This window comes from Lepus europaeus, chromosome 3, assembly GCF_033115175.1.
Source record: "Lepus europaeus isolate LE1 chromosome 3, mLepTim1.pri, whole genome shotgun sequence".
Lineage (NCBI taxonomy): Eukaryota > Metazoa > Chordata > Mammalia > Lagomorpha > Leporidae > Lepus > Lepus europaeus.
In genome coordinates this window covers 123,448,448-123,466,164 of record NC_084829.1, presented here as the reverse complement: position 1 = coordinate 123,466,164, position 17,717 = coordinate 123,448,448, and the positions used below count along the sequence as shown (strand labels likewise).

The following is a 17,717-nucleotide window of genomic DNA, read 5'->3' as shown; positions in this document are numbered from 1 at the left end:
ATTACTCAGAAATAGCTACTTAGAAATTACACAGAGATACAAAACTAGAACAGAAATTGACACAAGAAACTGAACTATTCTGTAATACAAAGCTAAAACAAACACTATATTGGTTTTGAGACAAAGTGGCAGGTATAGGCCAGGAGGGCAACCAGGAGACTGAGAGTGGAAAGAAGAGCAATAAGGATATTGGTTTTGAGGGCTGGAGAAAAGGAGACGTGTGATAATTAGTCAGAACAATCATCTAGGCTATTGCCTGCAGTAATTGGGAAAGTGGAAAGTAGACCTATGAACTTGTAAATCTTGTTATGGGCTTTCCAAGCAAACAGCTGAGAATGCAATTTGTCATCTTTTGGCCACATATAGCATGATATAAAGAACTGTTTAATTGTAAGCAGAATTTACAGGATATATCAGTATTTCTCATGCTATATGGGGTGAGTTGGAAAATAGAAGTTTCTCCTTTATATAATCTCCATCTTGTAAAAGATTCTCAAATTGACCATGTGTCAGGAAAAGAAATTCAGAGTATTGTTTACAAATAAAGATCAAATCATGGGTATATTTCTAAGACATGCTGTTTTTACAAAACCTCAGAAAGATTTCAAATTCTTTCTAACATATTCAGCTAATGTTCAAACAATTGGAAAGGCACGTCCTCTGGCATTCTAATTTTTATCTCATGCCAGTGAAAGTGTCATGCATCAGAATGATTTGGGGACATGCCTTTCACTTGAAAAGAGTATAATTTGATAGATAGTAATCCCATATCCTTGAACTACAGCAACTTGTAATACAAGAGACAGAGGCTGGCGCAGCGGCTCACTAGGCTAATCCTCCGCCTGCGGCGCCAGCACACTGGGTTCTAGTCCCGGTTGGGGTGTCAGATTCTGTCCCAGTTGCCCCTCTTCCAGGCCAGCTCTCGGCTATGGCCCAGGAGTGCAGTGGAGAATGGCCCAAGTCCTTGGGCCCTGCACCCCACGGGAGACCAGGAGAAGCACCTGGCTCCTGGCTTCGGATCAGCACGATGCACCGGCCGCAGCGCGCCGGCCGTGGCGGCCATTGGAGGGTGAACCAACGGCAAAAGGAAGACCTTTCTCTCTGTCTCTCTCTCTCTCTCTCACTGTCCATTTTGCCTGTCAAAAAATTTTTAAAAAAGACAGAAATAATTCAGCCAATATCCAACATAATTTGTTCTAAATTGCCTTGAAAGCTTTTGTTATGCTATACATTTTAATATTTGTTTCAAATAAAAAGGAGAAGAAAAATAGTATATCTAATACTTACTGGGTAATTTTAAACACTAAGCATTGTGCTAAGGAAGTTTCATAGAATATTCAACTTAATCCTCAAAATCAACCTCTAACTTTAAACTGTTTGAACATTCTCATGCCCATCTAGGTTTTTATCCTAAGCACTTCATTGAGAATTGGTGTGAGGTATTTAGATGTTGGAGCAACAATTAATAGGAATGAAATCAAGAGGGAATCCAAAATCTAAGGAAAGAAGAAAGGTAAGATTTTTTCATATTTCTGCTAACAATGCATCAATTAAAGCATTATTAATATAATTATCACCTTCATTTTAAATATAAGAAAAGTAAATATTAGTCAGGTAAAGCTGTCCAAAGTTCCACAAAATTTGTCAGAAACAAGATTTCAACCCTGGGATTATGATTTCAGAACATGTACCACCAACCACTGTGCTCTTTGCTACATTGATCAAATTAAAATTCATATAAGAAAATGGACAATGTGATCATATCCTGTGATGAACTTCTCTCTGCAGTACAACATACTACAATTTAAAATTTGTTTTATTACAAAGGCAGAGGGAGAGAGACAGACAGACAGAGGTTGCAATAGCCAGGGCTGGGTCAGGTTGAAGCTAGGAGCCAGGAATCAGTCTAGGTCTTCCAGGTGGATGATTGGGACCCATACACTTCAGCCAACACCTAGCAGGCTCCAAGGTTCTGCATTAGCAAGAAGCTGAAATTGGACACAGAGCTGGGACTTGAAAAGCCCTTGGATCTGAGATGTGTGGTGGGAGAATCCTAAGCGGCATCTCAACTATTGAAGCAAAAATCTGCTCCACTCTCCACTTTTTCAAAGATTTAAATGGCTACCCAGCCATTTAAGAGAGAACTATGGACCTCTCCCTCTTTTCAGAGACATCTAGGACATCCCTTGGTTCTAGCCAGCATACTGCCTGTCTCCAAACCAGTAAGCTTTATCTGGGGTCCTCATGACAGGCAGAACAGGTCATAGGAGAGCACCATTTATAAGAAAGAAGCTTTCACAAAACTTGAGAAGGCCTGCTGATTTGCGTTCAATAGAGCAGACCTTTTGCTTATATATCTGGGCTTTTACCACAAAATTGCTTTATAATTTTTAATAGATTCTTACAAACTTCTTTGTCAAAAATAGAAGAAATAGAAAAAAAAACTAAAAAGAAATCTACATTAATGAAGAGCAATAGCTGAGATCTGAGGAATATAGAAAAGTTAAAAAAAAAAAAAACTCGAGTTACGGTTCCTATAGCAACTGCAACATAGTCGGATTTCACTTTTATGTTAAGTAAGTTTAACTGGAGTGGGAATGCAAAATACTTCCTCTGAGCCAAAAAGAGAATTATGGGGAACAGAGAGACAATGGTCTAGAATATTCTGGCATTCAAGTATGTCAGATATCAGCCCTAACATGTATTAATATTCTTACATAAATATGTTAATTTGTTTATGTTCATTTGTATTGATTTTCAACTGTCTTTATTCAATTTACAAAGTATGATTGATTAAAATGAGGAGAAAATATTAAAATCTGTGAGTCCATTACTTTATAATTTAGAAATATAAAGGTACCGTTCTGCTAATTATTGCAAGAAAATGTTGCTGAAAGTACAATTTATAAAGATACAATCTGATTGCATTTACTGTGAAGTGCTTTAAAGTTGACATTTTCAATTACTGTTGATGTAATTTGAAAATAAACACATAGTATTTAAGAGTATTCACATCCTTAAGAGAAGTTATACACATAATTTTTCAAGAATTTATACTTTTCATGTCTTTCTCTAATTCATTAAAATTTTTAAAAGGCAGGAAGAGTACTTACTCCTGTTATGTAACGAGGTCTATATTGAATAGTTCCGAATAAACCAAGAATGACGATAATGATATGTATAAAATTTGCCAGGATAGGTGCCCACTGATAACCAAGGAAGTCAAATATTTGCCTCTCCAGCACACAAACCTAGAACAGCAAACAGAATGAATATATCAGTACATGAAAAATGTCCCAGTAGTAAATGAAAAAAGACCACATTGATGATACAATTCACAAGTAATACCCTTTTATAATATCTGAAAATTTTCCTAACAGTCATTTCAAATAACAACTATGTAAGTTAAAGATCTATGAACAGCTATAATCCTTTCCAGGATTTTAGTGGAGGCAACAACAGTGTTCAAAGGACTTCATCCATGAAGTCACAGGATTCATTATGTTATTGTGTGCACTGTCAAACACATGAAGTCATCAACAATCAAGTCAACGAAGGCCACATGAAGTTGTTAAGATATACACAAAGTTCATTATGTAAGTTGGGAATGGAACAAAGGGAGTTTGTTGTAGAGGGAAAAGAACTCTACAGCAAGAGATCCAGGATTATGGATGTAGATCTGCTTCTGGGCAACTATAGTGATTTATGTAAATCATTTTCTTTCTCTGGGTGTCTGTTTCGTTACTGGCAAAACCTAGGACTTTGGTTTAGCATAGAGATCCTTCTAGCCCTAATAATGTTGGATTACAAATCGAATATGTATTTTTTCATAACTTAGTCATATCCAGTGACCATGTAAAAGACCTTAACGAAAATTAGAACAATGGAAATCAAAAGCAAAAATAAGCCATTTCTACTATATAAGAAAATTATTTCCTTTCAAATTATGCTTTCAACAGCACACACATTTATAATTAACACTCTTAAAAAGAGAGATATGCAAAAAATAAAGCACCCAAACTAACCAACCAAACAACCACCAGTTGAGATTGACCAGTCAGCCAGAGTGCTATTTTTGCATCTACAAAGGGAATCTGGATAGTTGGCAAGTCTCTTGGGAGATGTAATAAAGCAAATCATCCAGTAGCCATTGAAGCCTGTCCTCAAATAGAATGACAAAAAAATGTTATGTTCAGAAAAAAAAATCATCAAACAACTTGATGTCACATACAAAGATTTACCATTTTTTCAAATTAAAAAAAATGACAATTATTTAAAAACCGCAACACAAGCATCATTGTGCTTGACTGAAATTTCTCATCAGATGGAAATAGTGACTCTCCAACAGACAACATGCTTTTAAACTAAATACCTTTAGTTCAGTTTGAAGATTTCTTGAATGATCACTATTCCTACTACAATTATTTAGTGAGCATCACATTTTCCCATCAGGCTTTCAAAAATATATATTTGCATAACACTTCTATTTCCTAAAGCACATTGGATACAATGTAATGGCTGCAACAGCCACAGTCCAACCTAGCCAAATATTAATTGTGATTCTTTTTGGCAGCCATTTAAGAAAAACAAATAATCTTGATCTATTTTATCCTGAATATGCTAAATCTATGATATTTCCCACAGTCCCAAATGGTGCAGCTAAATAATCTGATTGGATAAATATGTCACAGAATATGAATATAATCTCAGTCTCACAAACCTCAAATTGCTTAAAATGACACATTCTTAACCTATTTTATGCAGCCAACACTTTGAATAGAGGTCCATTTGGGCCACCAGGCTATACTATACATTCCTTGTTGGAATCCATGATGGTATGAAAAACTAACAAGTTGTTGTAAGAACACTTTTGCTAATCATCCATATAAAAGCTCATTGCAGTACAGAACTTTCTTCTCCTTATCCTATGAATAAACAGTAAGTGGGAATGTAAAACAACAGCAAGAAAAATCTACACTCTATAAATTTTGAGCATTAAAACTGTGGAAAACAGCAGGGAAAACGTATATAGGAAGAAGTACATCTGTCAAACAGCAGGAAATATCTCAATAAATGCAGCAATTATGGAAGAAAATAACTGTACCATCATTAATTGTAAAAATATATAGATGATAATACACTCTCTAAGAGTTCAATGTTAAAATGAAATTATGTCAACATTTATCCAGGAACATTTTATGACAGAATAGTGTCTTACTCCCAAGGTTACACAGACTGCAAAAGTTAATATGTAATTCCTCACTCAGAATATTTCTGTTTTCCTCACTGTTTTATCAGTTCTGTTAACCATCACAAGTAGCTTTATCACGAATTATGCAATTTAGAACTAGAACTTAAGAGTGAGACGCTGGAAAATTCAATGACTATAATCCAGTAAGTATTATAGAAATGGTTACAGTTTCCTAAAAATTCCTCCCAACAAGAATATTAATTACACAAGACTGTAAGATGGGGTGCAGTGGAAGAGAGTAAATATTTGTAAAGACATCTACTTTGAGGCATTTATATACTTTCCCCCAGTCATGTATTATCTATTGGATCCTGCACAAATTCCAGGCAGGTAAATATGACTGTCCCAAATTTGGGATCAAAGAATCTAAGAAGTAGAAAGTCTTAGCAAGGGTACCAAGGTTGCAGAAGGGGAAATGGTAGAATAGGGTTTGGGCCATACATTGCCCCTGCGCTGGGTCCCTACTTTGTATACTCACTCCAGATCTAGCAAAAAACCAAAAAAATTCAGAAATTATGATGTAGGAAATAATATATGCTACTACATTAAAACAATTATTTATTTTAGAATAGTTGAGATTGCAGTTGATCATACTTATAAATTTATGATATTATGCAATAATGGATAAAGGCAAAACCAATACTGTATTTTTCAGTTAGCAGTGAAATTTTATATGTAGATGCCAGAAAATGGTCAAAAAGTAAAATATTTCCACATAAATGTTACTTACATAAATGAAACTGTAGATGTAGATTTCCTCATCTTTCATGTAAAAATCAGTGATGAGCCATGAGAGTTTTTATTCCCTTGCACATCCCCTACATCAGATATCTACCTCATTATACAGGCATTGAAGTATTCCATTTTAACAGATACTCAATTTGTTTCCACAATTTGTCTATAACAATCATGAAAAAATGCATTGAAAAACCTTATACTCATATATGTGTTTTAAAATTATATCAGCTAAATACCTAAAAATGTCAATTCTGGTTTCAAAATTCCAAATACTGATGTAGGCATCTGGCACAATAGTTAAAACATTGTTTTGGATGTCCGCAGCACATACCATTTTGGGTTTGAAAACCAACTATGCTTCCTGATAATGTGCAACCCTGGGAAGAAGTAGACGATGGCTCAAGTAGTTGAGCACCTGCCACCCATTTAGGAGTCCTGGATTGAGTTCCTGGAACCTGGCTTTGGCCTGGCCCAGCTCTGCCTCTTGCTGAAACTCCAGAGATGGAGTTTCTCTGTCTGTCTGTCTGTCTCTCTCTCTCTTTTAAGTGTCTGTCTCTGTCTCTCTGCCTTTCAAACAAGTAATAAATAAAAATGTAAGAATCTTAATGATTGTAACTATTATTAATTATTCTTTCATAAATATGTATGAACTACAAAACATGGAAATTGCCCTTTTTTCACTGTAGTAAATGTGAATTTTAGTCATTGTTAATATAGTATAGCGTGCTTCAGTTGAAAAAGTTTTAAAAGCCTTTTTCATAAGGACTATTAAGGAAAAATTATCTACTCTCCATATCAAAAATGCTCATAAGAAGCACTTGTGAAATATCTTTAATAGAAATACATTTTTAACTCTTTAAACTGGAGGATAAGTATCACTATGTTCCTAAATCTGTATATAAAAATATTTTACATTTATTTACCTTAAATAAAATATATCTTAAAAAATCAAACAGACTCACTTCATATACCTCAATATATCCTGAAAACACTGGCCCATTTATGTTAATGATTTATTATATTAAATAGGATATCATTCAGCTTGAAGCACATCGTCTTTTAATTTGCAAAGCAAATGGTATACCTTTGCATTGCTTAGGTATAACTTGTCATTCAAATTTAATAATAATAAATTACATGTACACTATTACATGTACATTACAGTTTTTAGAGGCCATTAATCACAGGCAGTTTTCTCAACTTGTAGAACCCAGAACTGGTCTCCTAAGGACATTACCTTTTGCTAATTGAAATTTCTTTATCAGTTTTTCTATCAAATATTACTGTAATTTTCTTCAATCCTTAAATTTAATTTATAAGTGAAACAAATAACAAGAAATAAAACTTGTGCATAGCCTTTGAGACCAAAAATAATGGGCTTTTGATTCTTTCTTGGTGGAAAAAGATGTTCTTGATTTAAACAAAAAGACATGTTATTAAAGGCTGAGAAAAATAAAATGAAATTTCTAATGTTAAACTATGAATTGGAAATAAACTTGTATGTGGGCACCCTTGTTCTTAGGACTGTACCTTCTCCCCCTGTCATGGATCTGAGGTTTCAGAGAAATCTCAGCTGACCAAGAGAGGAGAGATTCAGATTCCAGATTTAGGCAAGTAGAGTGCTCTCATCCAACCTCCATCTGCATCAGGACTTCAGGGAAATGAATTATATGCATTATAAATATGAAATGAATAAACTTGGCCAAAAGTTAAATCATGAAATTCTTTTCATTTTAGTTGTTTGCAAGGAAAGACAATTTGCCTAACTAGAAACTTAGACTTATGCTATCAAAAATACTCAAAACTACAGAGAATCAAGAAGAAAAGTGAAAGGGGAATACCAGTTTCCAGGATGCATCCCAAATTCTTATTTTATCCATAGGGCCCATGGCAGCTTAGGCATGACTTATGCATGCCCATTTGTTAGAATTTTGTCAATAGGAATTTCTTCCATTTTTTTCCAGTTGAGTATGGTCAATTTCTGTTCTCAATATTTCTGTTCATTCTTTCCTGCCTCATAGGGACCTCAAAGAAATGTTGAATGACATGAATCTAGTCTGTTACTGTCCCCTTGATCCATATAGAACTTTGTTCTTTTAACTGAAATCCCTGCCCTGAGATTTTGTCTTGGATTCAGGCTTTGGTTGTGCCCAACTCCCCAGTTCTATATTTCTGTTACTTTGTCTTCTGGTCACTTTGATGAAGCTGTTAATTCTGCTTTGACCTTGATTACATAAGCAATCCTGCCATATCCTACAGTGAACTATCATCTTGAACATGTGCCAGGTTGTCAGCTCCACAATCAGAAGCTAATTTCCAAGTTGGTTTCTCTCTGTCTTTAAGTCAATCCTCATGAAAATTATAAGAACTTGAGAGGTGTTCTGGGCTTTACAATATAACCAAAGTGTTGAGGTCTTTACAATAAAGCCTTAAACAACACACTGTGACAAAGCAAAACATACAGTTGATTTCTTTTTATTTATTTATTTAGACAAGCAGAGTTACAGTGAGAGAGAGAGACAGAGAGAAAGGTCTTCCTTTTTCCGTTGGTTCATCCCCCAAGTGGCCGCTATGGCTGGCGTGTTGTGGCCAGCACGCTGCGCCGATCCGAAGCCAGGAGCCAGGTGCTTCCTCCTGGTCTCCCATGCAGGTGCAGGGCCGGAGGACCTGGGCCATCTTCCAGTGCCTTCCTGGGCCACAGCAGAGAGCTGGATTGGAAGAGGAACAACTGGGACAGAATCCAGTGCCCCAACCGGGACTAGAACCCAGGATGCTGGTGCCACAGGCAGAAGATTAGTCTAGTAAGCTGTGGTGCTGGCCTCATACAGTTGACATTTTTGACATTGTCTCCTTAAGATTCTCTGAGTTGTCCATAGACAACACAATACGAACATTTATGCCAACTTTTAAACATTATATGCAGGCAGTATACAAGACACAACCTTCCTTTCTCTTGCTAAGAAACCTAAGCTATATACAAAATTATGAAGATAAACTTAAAATAAGTTCTGTAATGATGACTCATGCAAGATGTGGACAAAGATAATAAGGTAAATCACAGACCTGCACTTGAGAAAGAGTTTTAGTAGCACTGGAATACCGAGTTATTTGAGTGTGTGTGTGTATGTGTGTGTGTGTGCTACGTGTATGTAAATGCAAAATTTTAAGTTACTTGCAGAAATTATTCATAAAGCACAAATTTCCCTAATTTACTTAAGCCCTAACAGATCTAGCCCTAGGAACCGTGATTGTAATAGAAATCAGCAATTATTGGTTCTGATCTTGAGTTACAGAATTTGAAAATCATGGTTGACTTCCAACTCAGTATGTGATTACAGGAGTCCCCTAATGTCTAAGAATCTGTTTCTTTATCTGTAAAATGGGAGTGTTAGAATGCATAGCTCCTAAGGCTTTCATGACGATTGGAGTATTAATGTACACAGAGTACTTACTAAAATGCTGAGGTTGCAGCTTAAGATGTCTACTATTAGATTGATTTTCATTTTGATGGCATATATAACTTTCTGTACATTTGGATTTTAAAACAAATATTCTAGATTTGTACTCTTGCCAGTATATTTCAGTTAGAGATGACCCCATGTTTCTTATTCTCTAAGTCATGAAATACATTTTTGGATAACATAATTATTTGGAGAAGATCCTTCTTGATGAACGCCTTCCTGCCTGTTTTAAGATGCTATGGATCAAATGTTTTACTATGGTAAAAATAAGCATCAAATGTCAACATTTCCTCTCTTTCCACTGTTTCTCTAATTTCCAAATGTGATATAATCAACATTTATTTGAAAAATCTGTGCTCATACAGTTAAGCACAATACATATTACCAAAGAAATCCTGGGATATAGTTGTTGTAATTTTTTTAAAGATTTATTTATTTGAAAGAGAGAGAGTAACAGAAAGGCAGACACAGACGCAGAGAGAGAGAGAGGCCTTCCATCCATGGGTTTACTTCCCAATTGGCTGCAAAGGCCAAAGCTGCTCTAATCTGAAGCCAGGAGCTTCTTCCAGGTCTCCCATATGGGTTCAGGGGCCCAGGACTTGGGCCATCTTCTACTGCTTTCCCAGGCCATAGCAGAGAATTGGATAGGAAGAGGAGCAGCCAAGACTCAAATCGGTGCCAGTATGGGATGATGGCACTGCAGGTGGTGGCTTTACCAGCTACTCCACAGCACTGGCCCCCATATTTTGTAAATTAAAAGGTAACAACTAGAAACAAGAATTTATTTATCACTAAGTGCATTTTCTTATAAATGTATTTCTCAAACAACACGTGTGATGTTTATGTTGAAACACAAAGTCACCCACATTTTCCTGAGGTTGAATTAAAAGGGTTATTTAAGACTCACTAAAAGTCAAATAGTCAATTTTACTTTTTCCCACTATTTTTTAGTAATTTCATTTATATGTAATCCTAAATATGCCACCTAATATTCTAGTTGTTTTGATAATGGAATCATTTATTTCTCACAGCTGTTCATTCTGCATAGCAATTTATAACCATTTCATAATTAGCAATCACGCTATCAAAAGACAACTTGATGACTAGCATATTATAGTAGTCTAAAAATTAGAAAAATCTTCTAAAAGGTAACATAATAATCTAACAGAAGAATGCAAATAAAACTTTTTGTTTATTTTGAATTCACATCACTTTCCAACTCTTTCAAATTCACATCACTTTCCAACTCTTAATCTTCAAGTTCATAGGTCAAATTTTTGGGGCTGGTGTTGTATAGTTGGTAAAGCTTCTGCCTGCAATGCCAGCACCCCATATTGGTACTGGTTCATGCCCCAGCTGATCTGCTTCTGATCTAACTCCTTTTTATTGCACCTGGAAACGCAGTGGAAAATGGTCCAAATGTTTGTGCCCCTGCAACCCATATGGGAGACCTGGATGAAGCTCCTGGTCCCTGGTTTCAGCCAGGCCCATTCTTGGCCATTGTGTCCATCTGGATAATGAAACAGTGGATGCAAAATCACTGTCTCTCCCTCTCTAATGTTTTCAAATAAATAAATCTTATAAACATTTATAAATGTGTATGTCTGAATAATACTAAATGTTAATTGATTTTAGAAAGTTTTTTTTTAATGTTTAGGTTTTTAGTTTAATTTCTCTTTTCACAGGGCAATATTTGCTCTCTCTCTCTCTCTCTCTCTTTTTTTTTTTTTTTTGAACAGGCAGAGTGGACAGTGAGAGAGAGAGACAGAGAGAAAGGTCTTCCTTTTGCCTTTGGTTCACCCTCCAATGGCCGCTGCGGCTGGCGCACTGCGCTGATCCGAAGCCAGGAGCCAGGTGCTTCTCCTGGTCTCCCATGGGGTGCAGGGCCCAAGCACTTGGGCCATCCTCCACTGCACTCCCTGGCCACAGAAGAGAGCTGGCCTGGAAGAGGGGCAACCGGGACAGAATCGGTGCCCCGACCCGGACTAGAACCCGGTGTGCCGGCGCCACAAGGCGGAGGATTAGCCTATTGAGCCACGGCGCCGGCCAATATTTGCTCTCTTGCTGAATAAAGAGTGGGTCTGGATTCTGATAAAATTACTAAATTTCACCAGACCAGATGTTTGGCACAGCTGTTAGGATACTGCTTTGGATACCCACATCTCATATCAAAATGCCAGGGTTTGACCAATGGCTTCACATTGATTCCAGTGTCCTTCAACCTGGAAGGCAGCAGATGGCGGATCATTAGTTGGGTCCATCCATACATGGGAGGCCCGGATTGAGTTCTGGGCTACCAGTTCAGGCCTGGCTCAGTCCTTGCTGTTGTGGGGACTTAGGATGTGAACCAGTGAATGAAGACTAACTCTGTCTCTTTAAAATAAAATAAAAATTAATTAATTAGATAATTGCTGAGTACTCATACTCTAGCCTCTATGATAAGGGACTCAATATGTTTTTTAAAGCATGTATTCTATAAGGATTGTCTACCATAATCTTTATTGTATAGATGAGGAAACTGATGCTCACAGTGGCTAACATGTCCAAGATTATGGCTTTTGGAGATATGATACAATCCTAGCCATTTTAATGCCAATGTTCATGTTTTCAACCACATGCTATTAACAACAAAACACAGTAGAACCTTATTTAGTCCTTTCAGGATTTTTAAGAGTACCTGCTGCATTACCAAGTACTTCCCTATTTCAATGAGCAAGCTAATAGAAGAGGTTCTTCATTCTTGGACAAGATAAAGATCTAAAAGATATAATGATAATTATAACTAAATACAGATGTATAGGGGCTGATGCTGTGACACAGTGGGTAAAGCCGCCATCTTCAGTGCCAGTACTATATGGGCACTGGTTCAAGTCCCTGATGCTTCACTTCCAATCCAGCTCTCTACTATTGCCTTGGAAAGCAGTAGAAGATGACTTAAGTGCTTGGGTCTCTGCACCAATGTGGGAGACCTGGAAGAAGCTCCTAGCTAATGCCTTCAGATAGGTGCAGCTCTGGCCATTGCCAGGGGAATGAACCAGAGGATGGAAGACTTCTCTATCTCTGTAACTCTCTGCCTTTCAAATAAATAAATAAATAAATAAATAAATATTTTTAAAAGTATATAAAAGATACAAAAAGGATTAAAATGTCATACTTGCAGCTGTATATTTGGCTCAATGTCTTGCAAATTTACATAAACACCATGATAACCCTGTGAAATTATTATTACTATTACTTTAATCCTACAGATTGTGCAAATCACAGTATAGTTTATTTAGTACAGAACATTCTGAAATAGTGGACTTTTTCTACTATCAATGTAGTTAACAGAATGATAATCCTGCAAATTCACAACAAAATGACATTTATCTGGAGTTGCTCTATAAAGCAGTTCTATGGTTTCATAGCTGATCTCTAATTCATTAAATTTAAACTCCACTTTTACATACGTGATATAAACTAAAAAGACCAAAGCTCAAGTGTTCTTGGTAAGTGCATCACTGTTTTGATTTCTTCACAAAGTCTACAATTTTACTCAGTAGAAACCTAACACCAGAGAAGAACCTAAGCACATCAGAATGACAGCTGTTCTCAGTGGTTTTCATGGCTCATTCAAAGCATATGACATGTTTGACTTAGGAGCTGTACTGTATCCATTTGAACTTGAGCTTCCAGGACCTTCACAACAAAGACTTAAGATGTTTTAGATCCATTCCTGAACTTCCTATCAATCATATAGCAAAAACATCATCATGTGACAAGTATTATAGATGCATAGAAGAGAGATAAGGTATGGGTTGACTATGTTTAAAGAGGGACTTCAGGAACTGGTTGAATAACTTGCTAAGTTCATCATCAGCATTATCTATTTATTGTTCATTCATTGAGAGCTCAGGAAAAGCCAAATCACAAAAATAGCTTGTAATGTTACTATTTTCATGTATCATATGGTATTATTTTCTCATAGCAAATGACTTTCTCTAGAGAAAACTCTATTGCTATTTTTTAACAGCACAATCATATTAAACATATTAAAGCTGCCATCTGGAGAATTTGAAATTTGTCAACTAAATAAAAATGCAGATTTTTTTCAGAAAAGCTGATAGAGTCCAAAAATATGCCTCAAATATCATTATCAGCGAAGCAATGTACAGTTTTCAGTTTTGTCTTAATAAACACTTGTGCATCCTTATATAAATTTTTCTTTTATGAATTTGAAACAAAATAAAATGCCACTGAAATAATAATGCTCTCTCTGCATTAGCTATCTCCTCTTATTTGAGGCAATGGATTAACAATGTCATTAGTATCCTCAGCTGTCCCCAAGGAAGCAGCTGTTTTACATGTAAGAGGAGTGATGGTGTATGATATATGTCATCAGGAAGAAAAGAGGACATTACATTTACCTGTATGCCAGTGTCTTTCCCCTCTCTTTTTCTTCCCATCTGCTCTTCCCCTCCTCAAACCAATGCTCCAGCAGAGGTTTCAGGTCTCTCTTTGACAAGATCAAGACAGCTATATGGAAGATGTCAGTCAAACCTCTCAAACTTCTGGTGATGTCTCTTTCATAAAATTCAATTTCATCAGGATGGGAGATGAAATGACAACTTCACTTACTCTGACTGCTAAAGGCCAATCAAGAGTTGAAATGAAAGCAGAAATGTTATAAGATCACTACCATGTACTGGCAGCCAATGTGACAGTGGGTCATATCAGAAATTGCGACTAGTAATACAAGAGAATAACATTTCAGATGGCTACAGGAACATTCTTGAATGTGTCATGAGGTACATTATTTCTGGCATAATAAACAGCATGTCTTTGGTATCCTTTAAAGTATTCATATTATTGAATGCAACACAGATATAGAGATGCTATTCTGAAAAGACAAAGTGATAATATTTGTTTTCCTGTTGATAGAAGCTGTCTGTGGCTATCCATGTGTGAATGTCATGAGACATGATATTCTCCATCTACTCCCAGAACTCTACCATAGCCTCCATTAATGCAGTATAGATAACTGGAACAGGTTCAAATACAAATTATGTTGAACTATGGAATACTTTACTTGAAAATTCAAAGTATTACATGCTATATTCCAGACATGATTTCTCTGGCCATGTGCATACATTTTATACACTACTATTATTTATAGTATTCTACCAAGCATTTTACAAACATGGGTTTATTTAATGAGATAAATTATGAATTAGGCAATAGCACCTCCATTTTAAATATGAGAAAACTAATGCAGGAGATGAATTTGATCAAGATTACATGGCTGTTAATTGGTGAGGATGATTCATCTGGAGTCCAAGCTTTGCACCACTGTGATATCACCCCGTAGGTGACAGTAAATATCTGTGTGTATGTATATACTTATATATGTAGTAAATATGTATATGCATGTATATATATATTACTGCACATGCAGAATGAATGCATGTAAGTATAATAAGTATATTGTTAGATACACAGATGCAAATATGCCATACTTTATTACAGTTGGCCCTCAAGTATGAATGTTTTTAATGCAATGACTTTATCATGCCATTTATTTTCAGTAGGTTCATTGATGTTGATGAAACAACACAAATATAAGTCAACAACGTTTTTTAAGTAATGGTGGTTTTTTTCTGCTTTATGTAATCCTCAGCCTGATACTCCATTGCCGCAATACCTTTCGTCTTCTAACTCTCAAGGACATAAAGTTTCATTCCATTGGCTATAAGGAGAAAAAGACAATGGTTATTTTTTTAATTATTTATTTATTTATTTGTTTATTGAGAAGCAGAGAAAGGGAGAATCTGAGAGGGAGAATATGAGAGAGAGAATATCTCCCAGCTGCTTGTTCACTCCCTTATGGTCCACAAAAGCTAGGGCTGAACCAAGCTGAAACCAAGAAGCTAGAAACACTGTGAGGTTCTCCCATGTGGGTGGCATGTACCTAGGTATCTGCTGCCCACCAGGAGAAATAACAGAAAGCTGCATCAAAAACTGAGGAGCCAGGACCCAAACAATGGACTCCAATAGCATATATGCATTCAAAGTGGCAGCTTAACCTGCTGTGCAACTAGACCTGGCCCTAGACAATGGTTCTGAATTGACTGATATGGTTATTAGAAGAAACATTCAGCATCCTAAATTGCTTTGACACAATTTCCTAATGAGCTTTCAATTAACTACTTACACATAAGAATAATCTACTGATTTTTTGACTTTAGTATCATGTAATAGAAGGCCTGCAAACCTTTCTCATGTGTAGTAGAACTTCTGGACTACTACATACTTTTGTTCTGATCACTTGAGCTTCATGCTTACCTAGAATAAACTGTGCCTCCATGTATCTGCTCTTATCACTGGAATTGTGTGTTTATATACTGCTGTTATAAACACAAACTTAGTGTCTGCTAATACTAACTGATAGAATCAAAAAGGGAAAAAACAATCCAACATGGGAAGTGGGATACACAGCAGACTCATAGAATGGCAGATGTCCTAAATAGCACTCTGGCCTCACAATCAGCCCTTAAGGCATTTGGATCTGGCTCAAGAGCCCATGAGAGTATTGTACGCATGGAAAGCCAAGACACTCTGGGAAAAAAAAAAAAAAAGACCTAAATGAAAGATCTCAGCAAGTGAGATCCCAGTGAAAAGAACAGGGCCATCAAAGAAGGAGGTACCTTTCTCTGAAGGGAGGAGAGAACTTCCACTTTCACTATGACCCTATCGGAATAAGATCAAAGTCGGTGAACACTAAAGGCTTCCATAGCCTCGGCAACTCATGACTAGAGCCTAGGGAGATTACTGATGCCATAAACAAGAGTGTCAAATTGTTAAATCAACAACAGGAGTCACTGTGTACTTACATCTCATGTGGGATCTGTCCTTAATGTGTTGTCCAATGTGAAGTGATGCTATAACTAGTACTGAAACAGTATTTTTACACTTTGTGTGTCTGTGTGGGTGCAAACCGATGAATCTTTACTTAGTATATACTGAATCAATCTTCTGCATATAAAGATAATTGAAAATGAAAAAAAACAAAACAAAAACCTGGTGTTAAATTGGAAATTGCATACAAAATTAATCAATTTTTAAAAAATATCATGTACGATCTCTGTCTTTAATGTGCTGTACACTGTTATTTAATGCTATATCTAGTACTCCAACAGTATTTTTTCACTTTGTGTTGCTATGTGGAGGCAAACAGTTGAAACATTTACATAATATATACTAAACTGATCTTCTGTATATAAAGAGAATTGAAAATGAATCTTGATGTGAATGGAAGGGGAGAGGGAGCGGGAAAGGGGAGGGTTGAGGGTGGGAGGGATGTTATTGGGGGGGGGGGAGCCATTGTAATCCATAAGCTGTACTTTGGAAATTTATATTCATTAAACAAAAGTTTAAAAAAATATATAAACACAAACTTAGGCCTGGTTATATCAGTGATAGTTATTATCATTGCATTGTTAATTATATACATAATAAACTTATCTGACCAAAGTGTAGTTTTAATAATAAGAATTTAGTTTAAAAATATTAGAAAATTAAATAAAAAATAAATTGTATTTTGAAAGGCTATTTGGAAAAACAATGACAAAAGTGAAAAAAAAATATTTTCCTAAGTGTTTTACAAGTCTTTAAATTGTTATTCCACAGTAAAGAAATCAAAAGTTTAAAAACCCCTTGACAATAGGTTTTTTCATAATCAAATTAGAACTCCAACCAGTGTTCTGAAATACAAAGAGTTCATAATCCTATGGCAAACACTAGTATTTTATAGTTTGAGCTAAAATATAACATATCAGATACCTATCATTTTTATCGTTGTTTTTAAATATTTTGGCTTGGCAAAAATACTACTAGTTCCAGCATCTAAACACAGGGTTTTATTGTATCATTATCATGGTACCCAGCAAATTTATTATACTTCTATGTATATGTAATATACCTAGTCTATTGCACTATAATGTAGAGCATTTAAATGACCCTATAAAGACTAATTACTAATGACATTTAGGAAACATGTTTTTACTCACATCTCATACCTTGGAGCAAATGGAAGACAGAAGATTGATAGGGACCTGTATTCTTTCTTTCTTTTTTTTTTCTGCCTTTTTTTTTTTTTTATTTGACAGGCAGAATTGGAGAGAGAGAGAGAGACAGAGAGAAAGGTCTTCCTTCCATTGGTTTACCCCCCAAATGGCTGCTATGGCTGCCAGGCTGCGCTGATCTGAAGCCAGGAGCCAGGCGCTTTCCTC

At 36.0% G+C, this 17,717-nt stretch overlaps 1 protein-coding gene across 1 annotated transcript in view; it reads right to left on the bottom strand.

Annotated features, from left to right (window-relative positions):
• NKAIN2 (sodium/potassium transporting ATPase interacting 2) overlaps positions 1–17,717 on the bottom strand; it is a 1,221,663-nt gene that overhangs the window by 640,297 nt on the left and 563,649 nt on the right. The window contains exon 2 of the mRNA XM_062187703.1: positions 3,114–3,251. Within this exon, the coding sequence (XP_062043687.1) occupies positions 3,114–3,251 (138 nt within the window). The remainder of the gene's footprint in view (positions 1–3,113; positions 3,252–17,717) is intronic.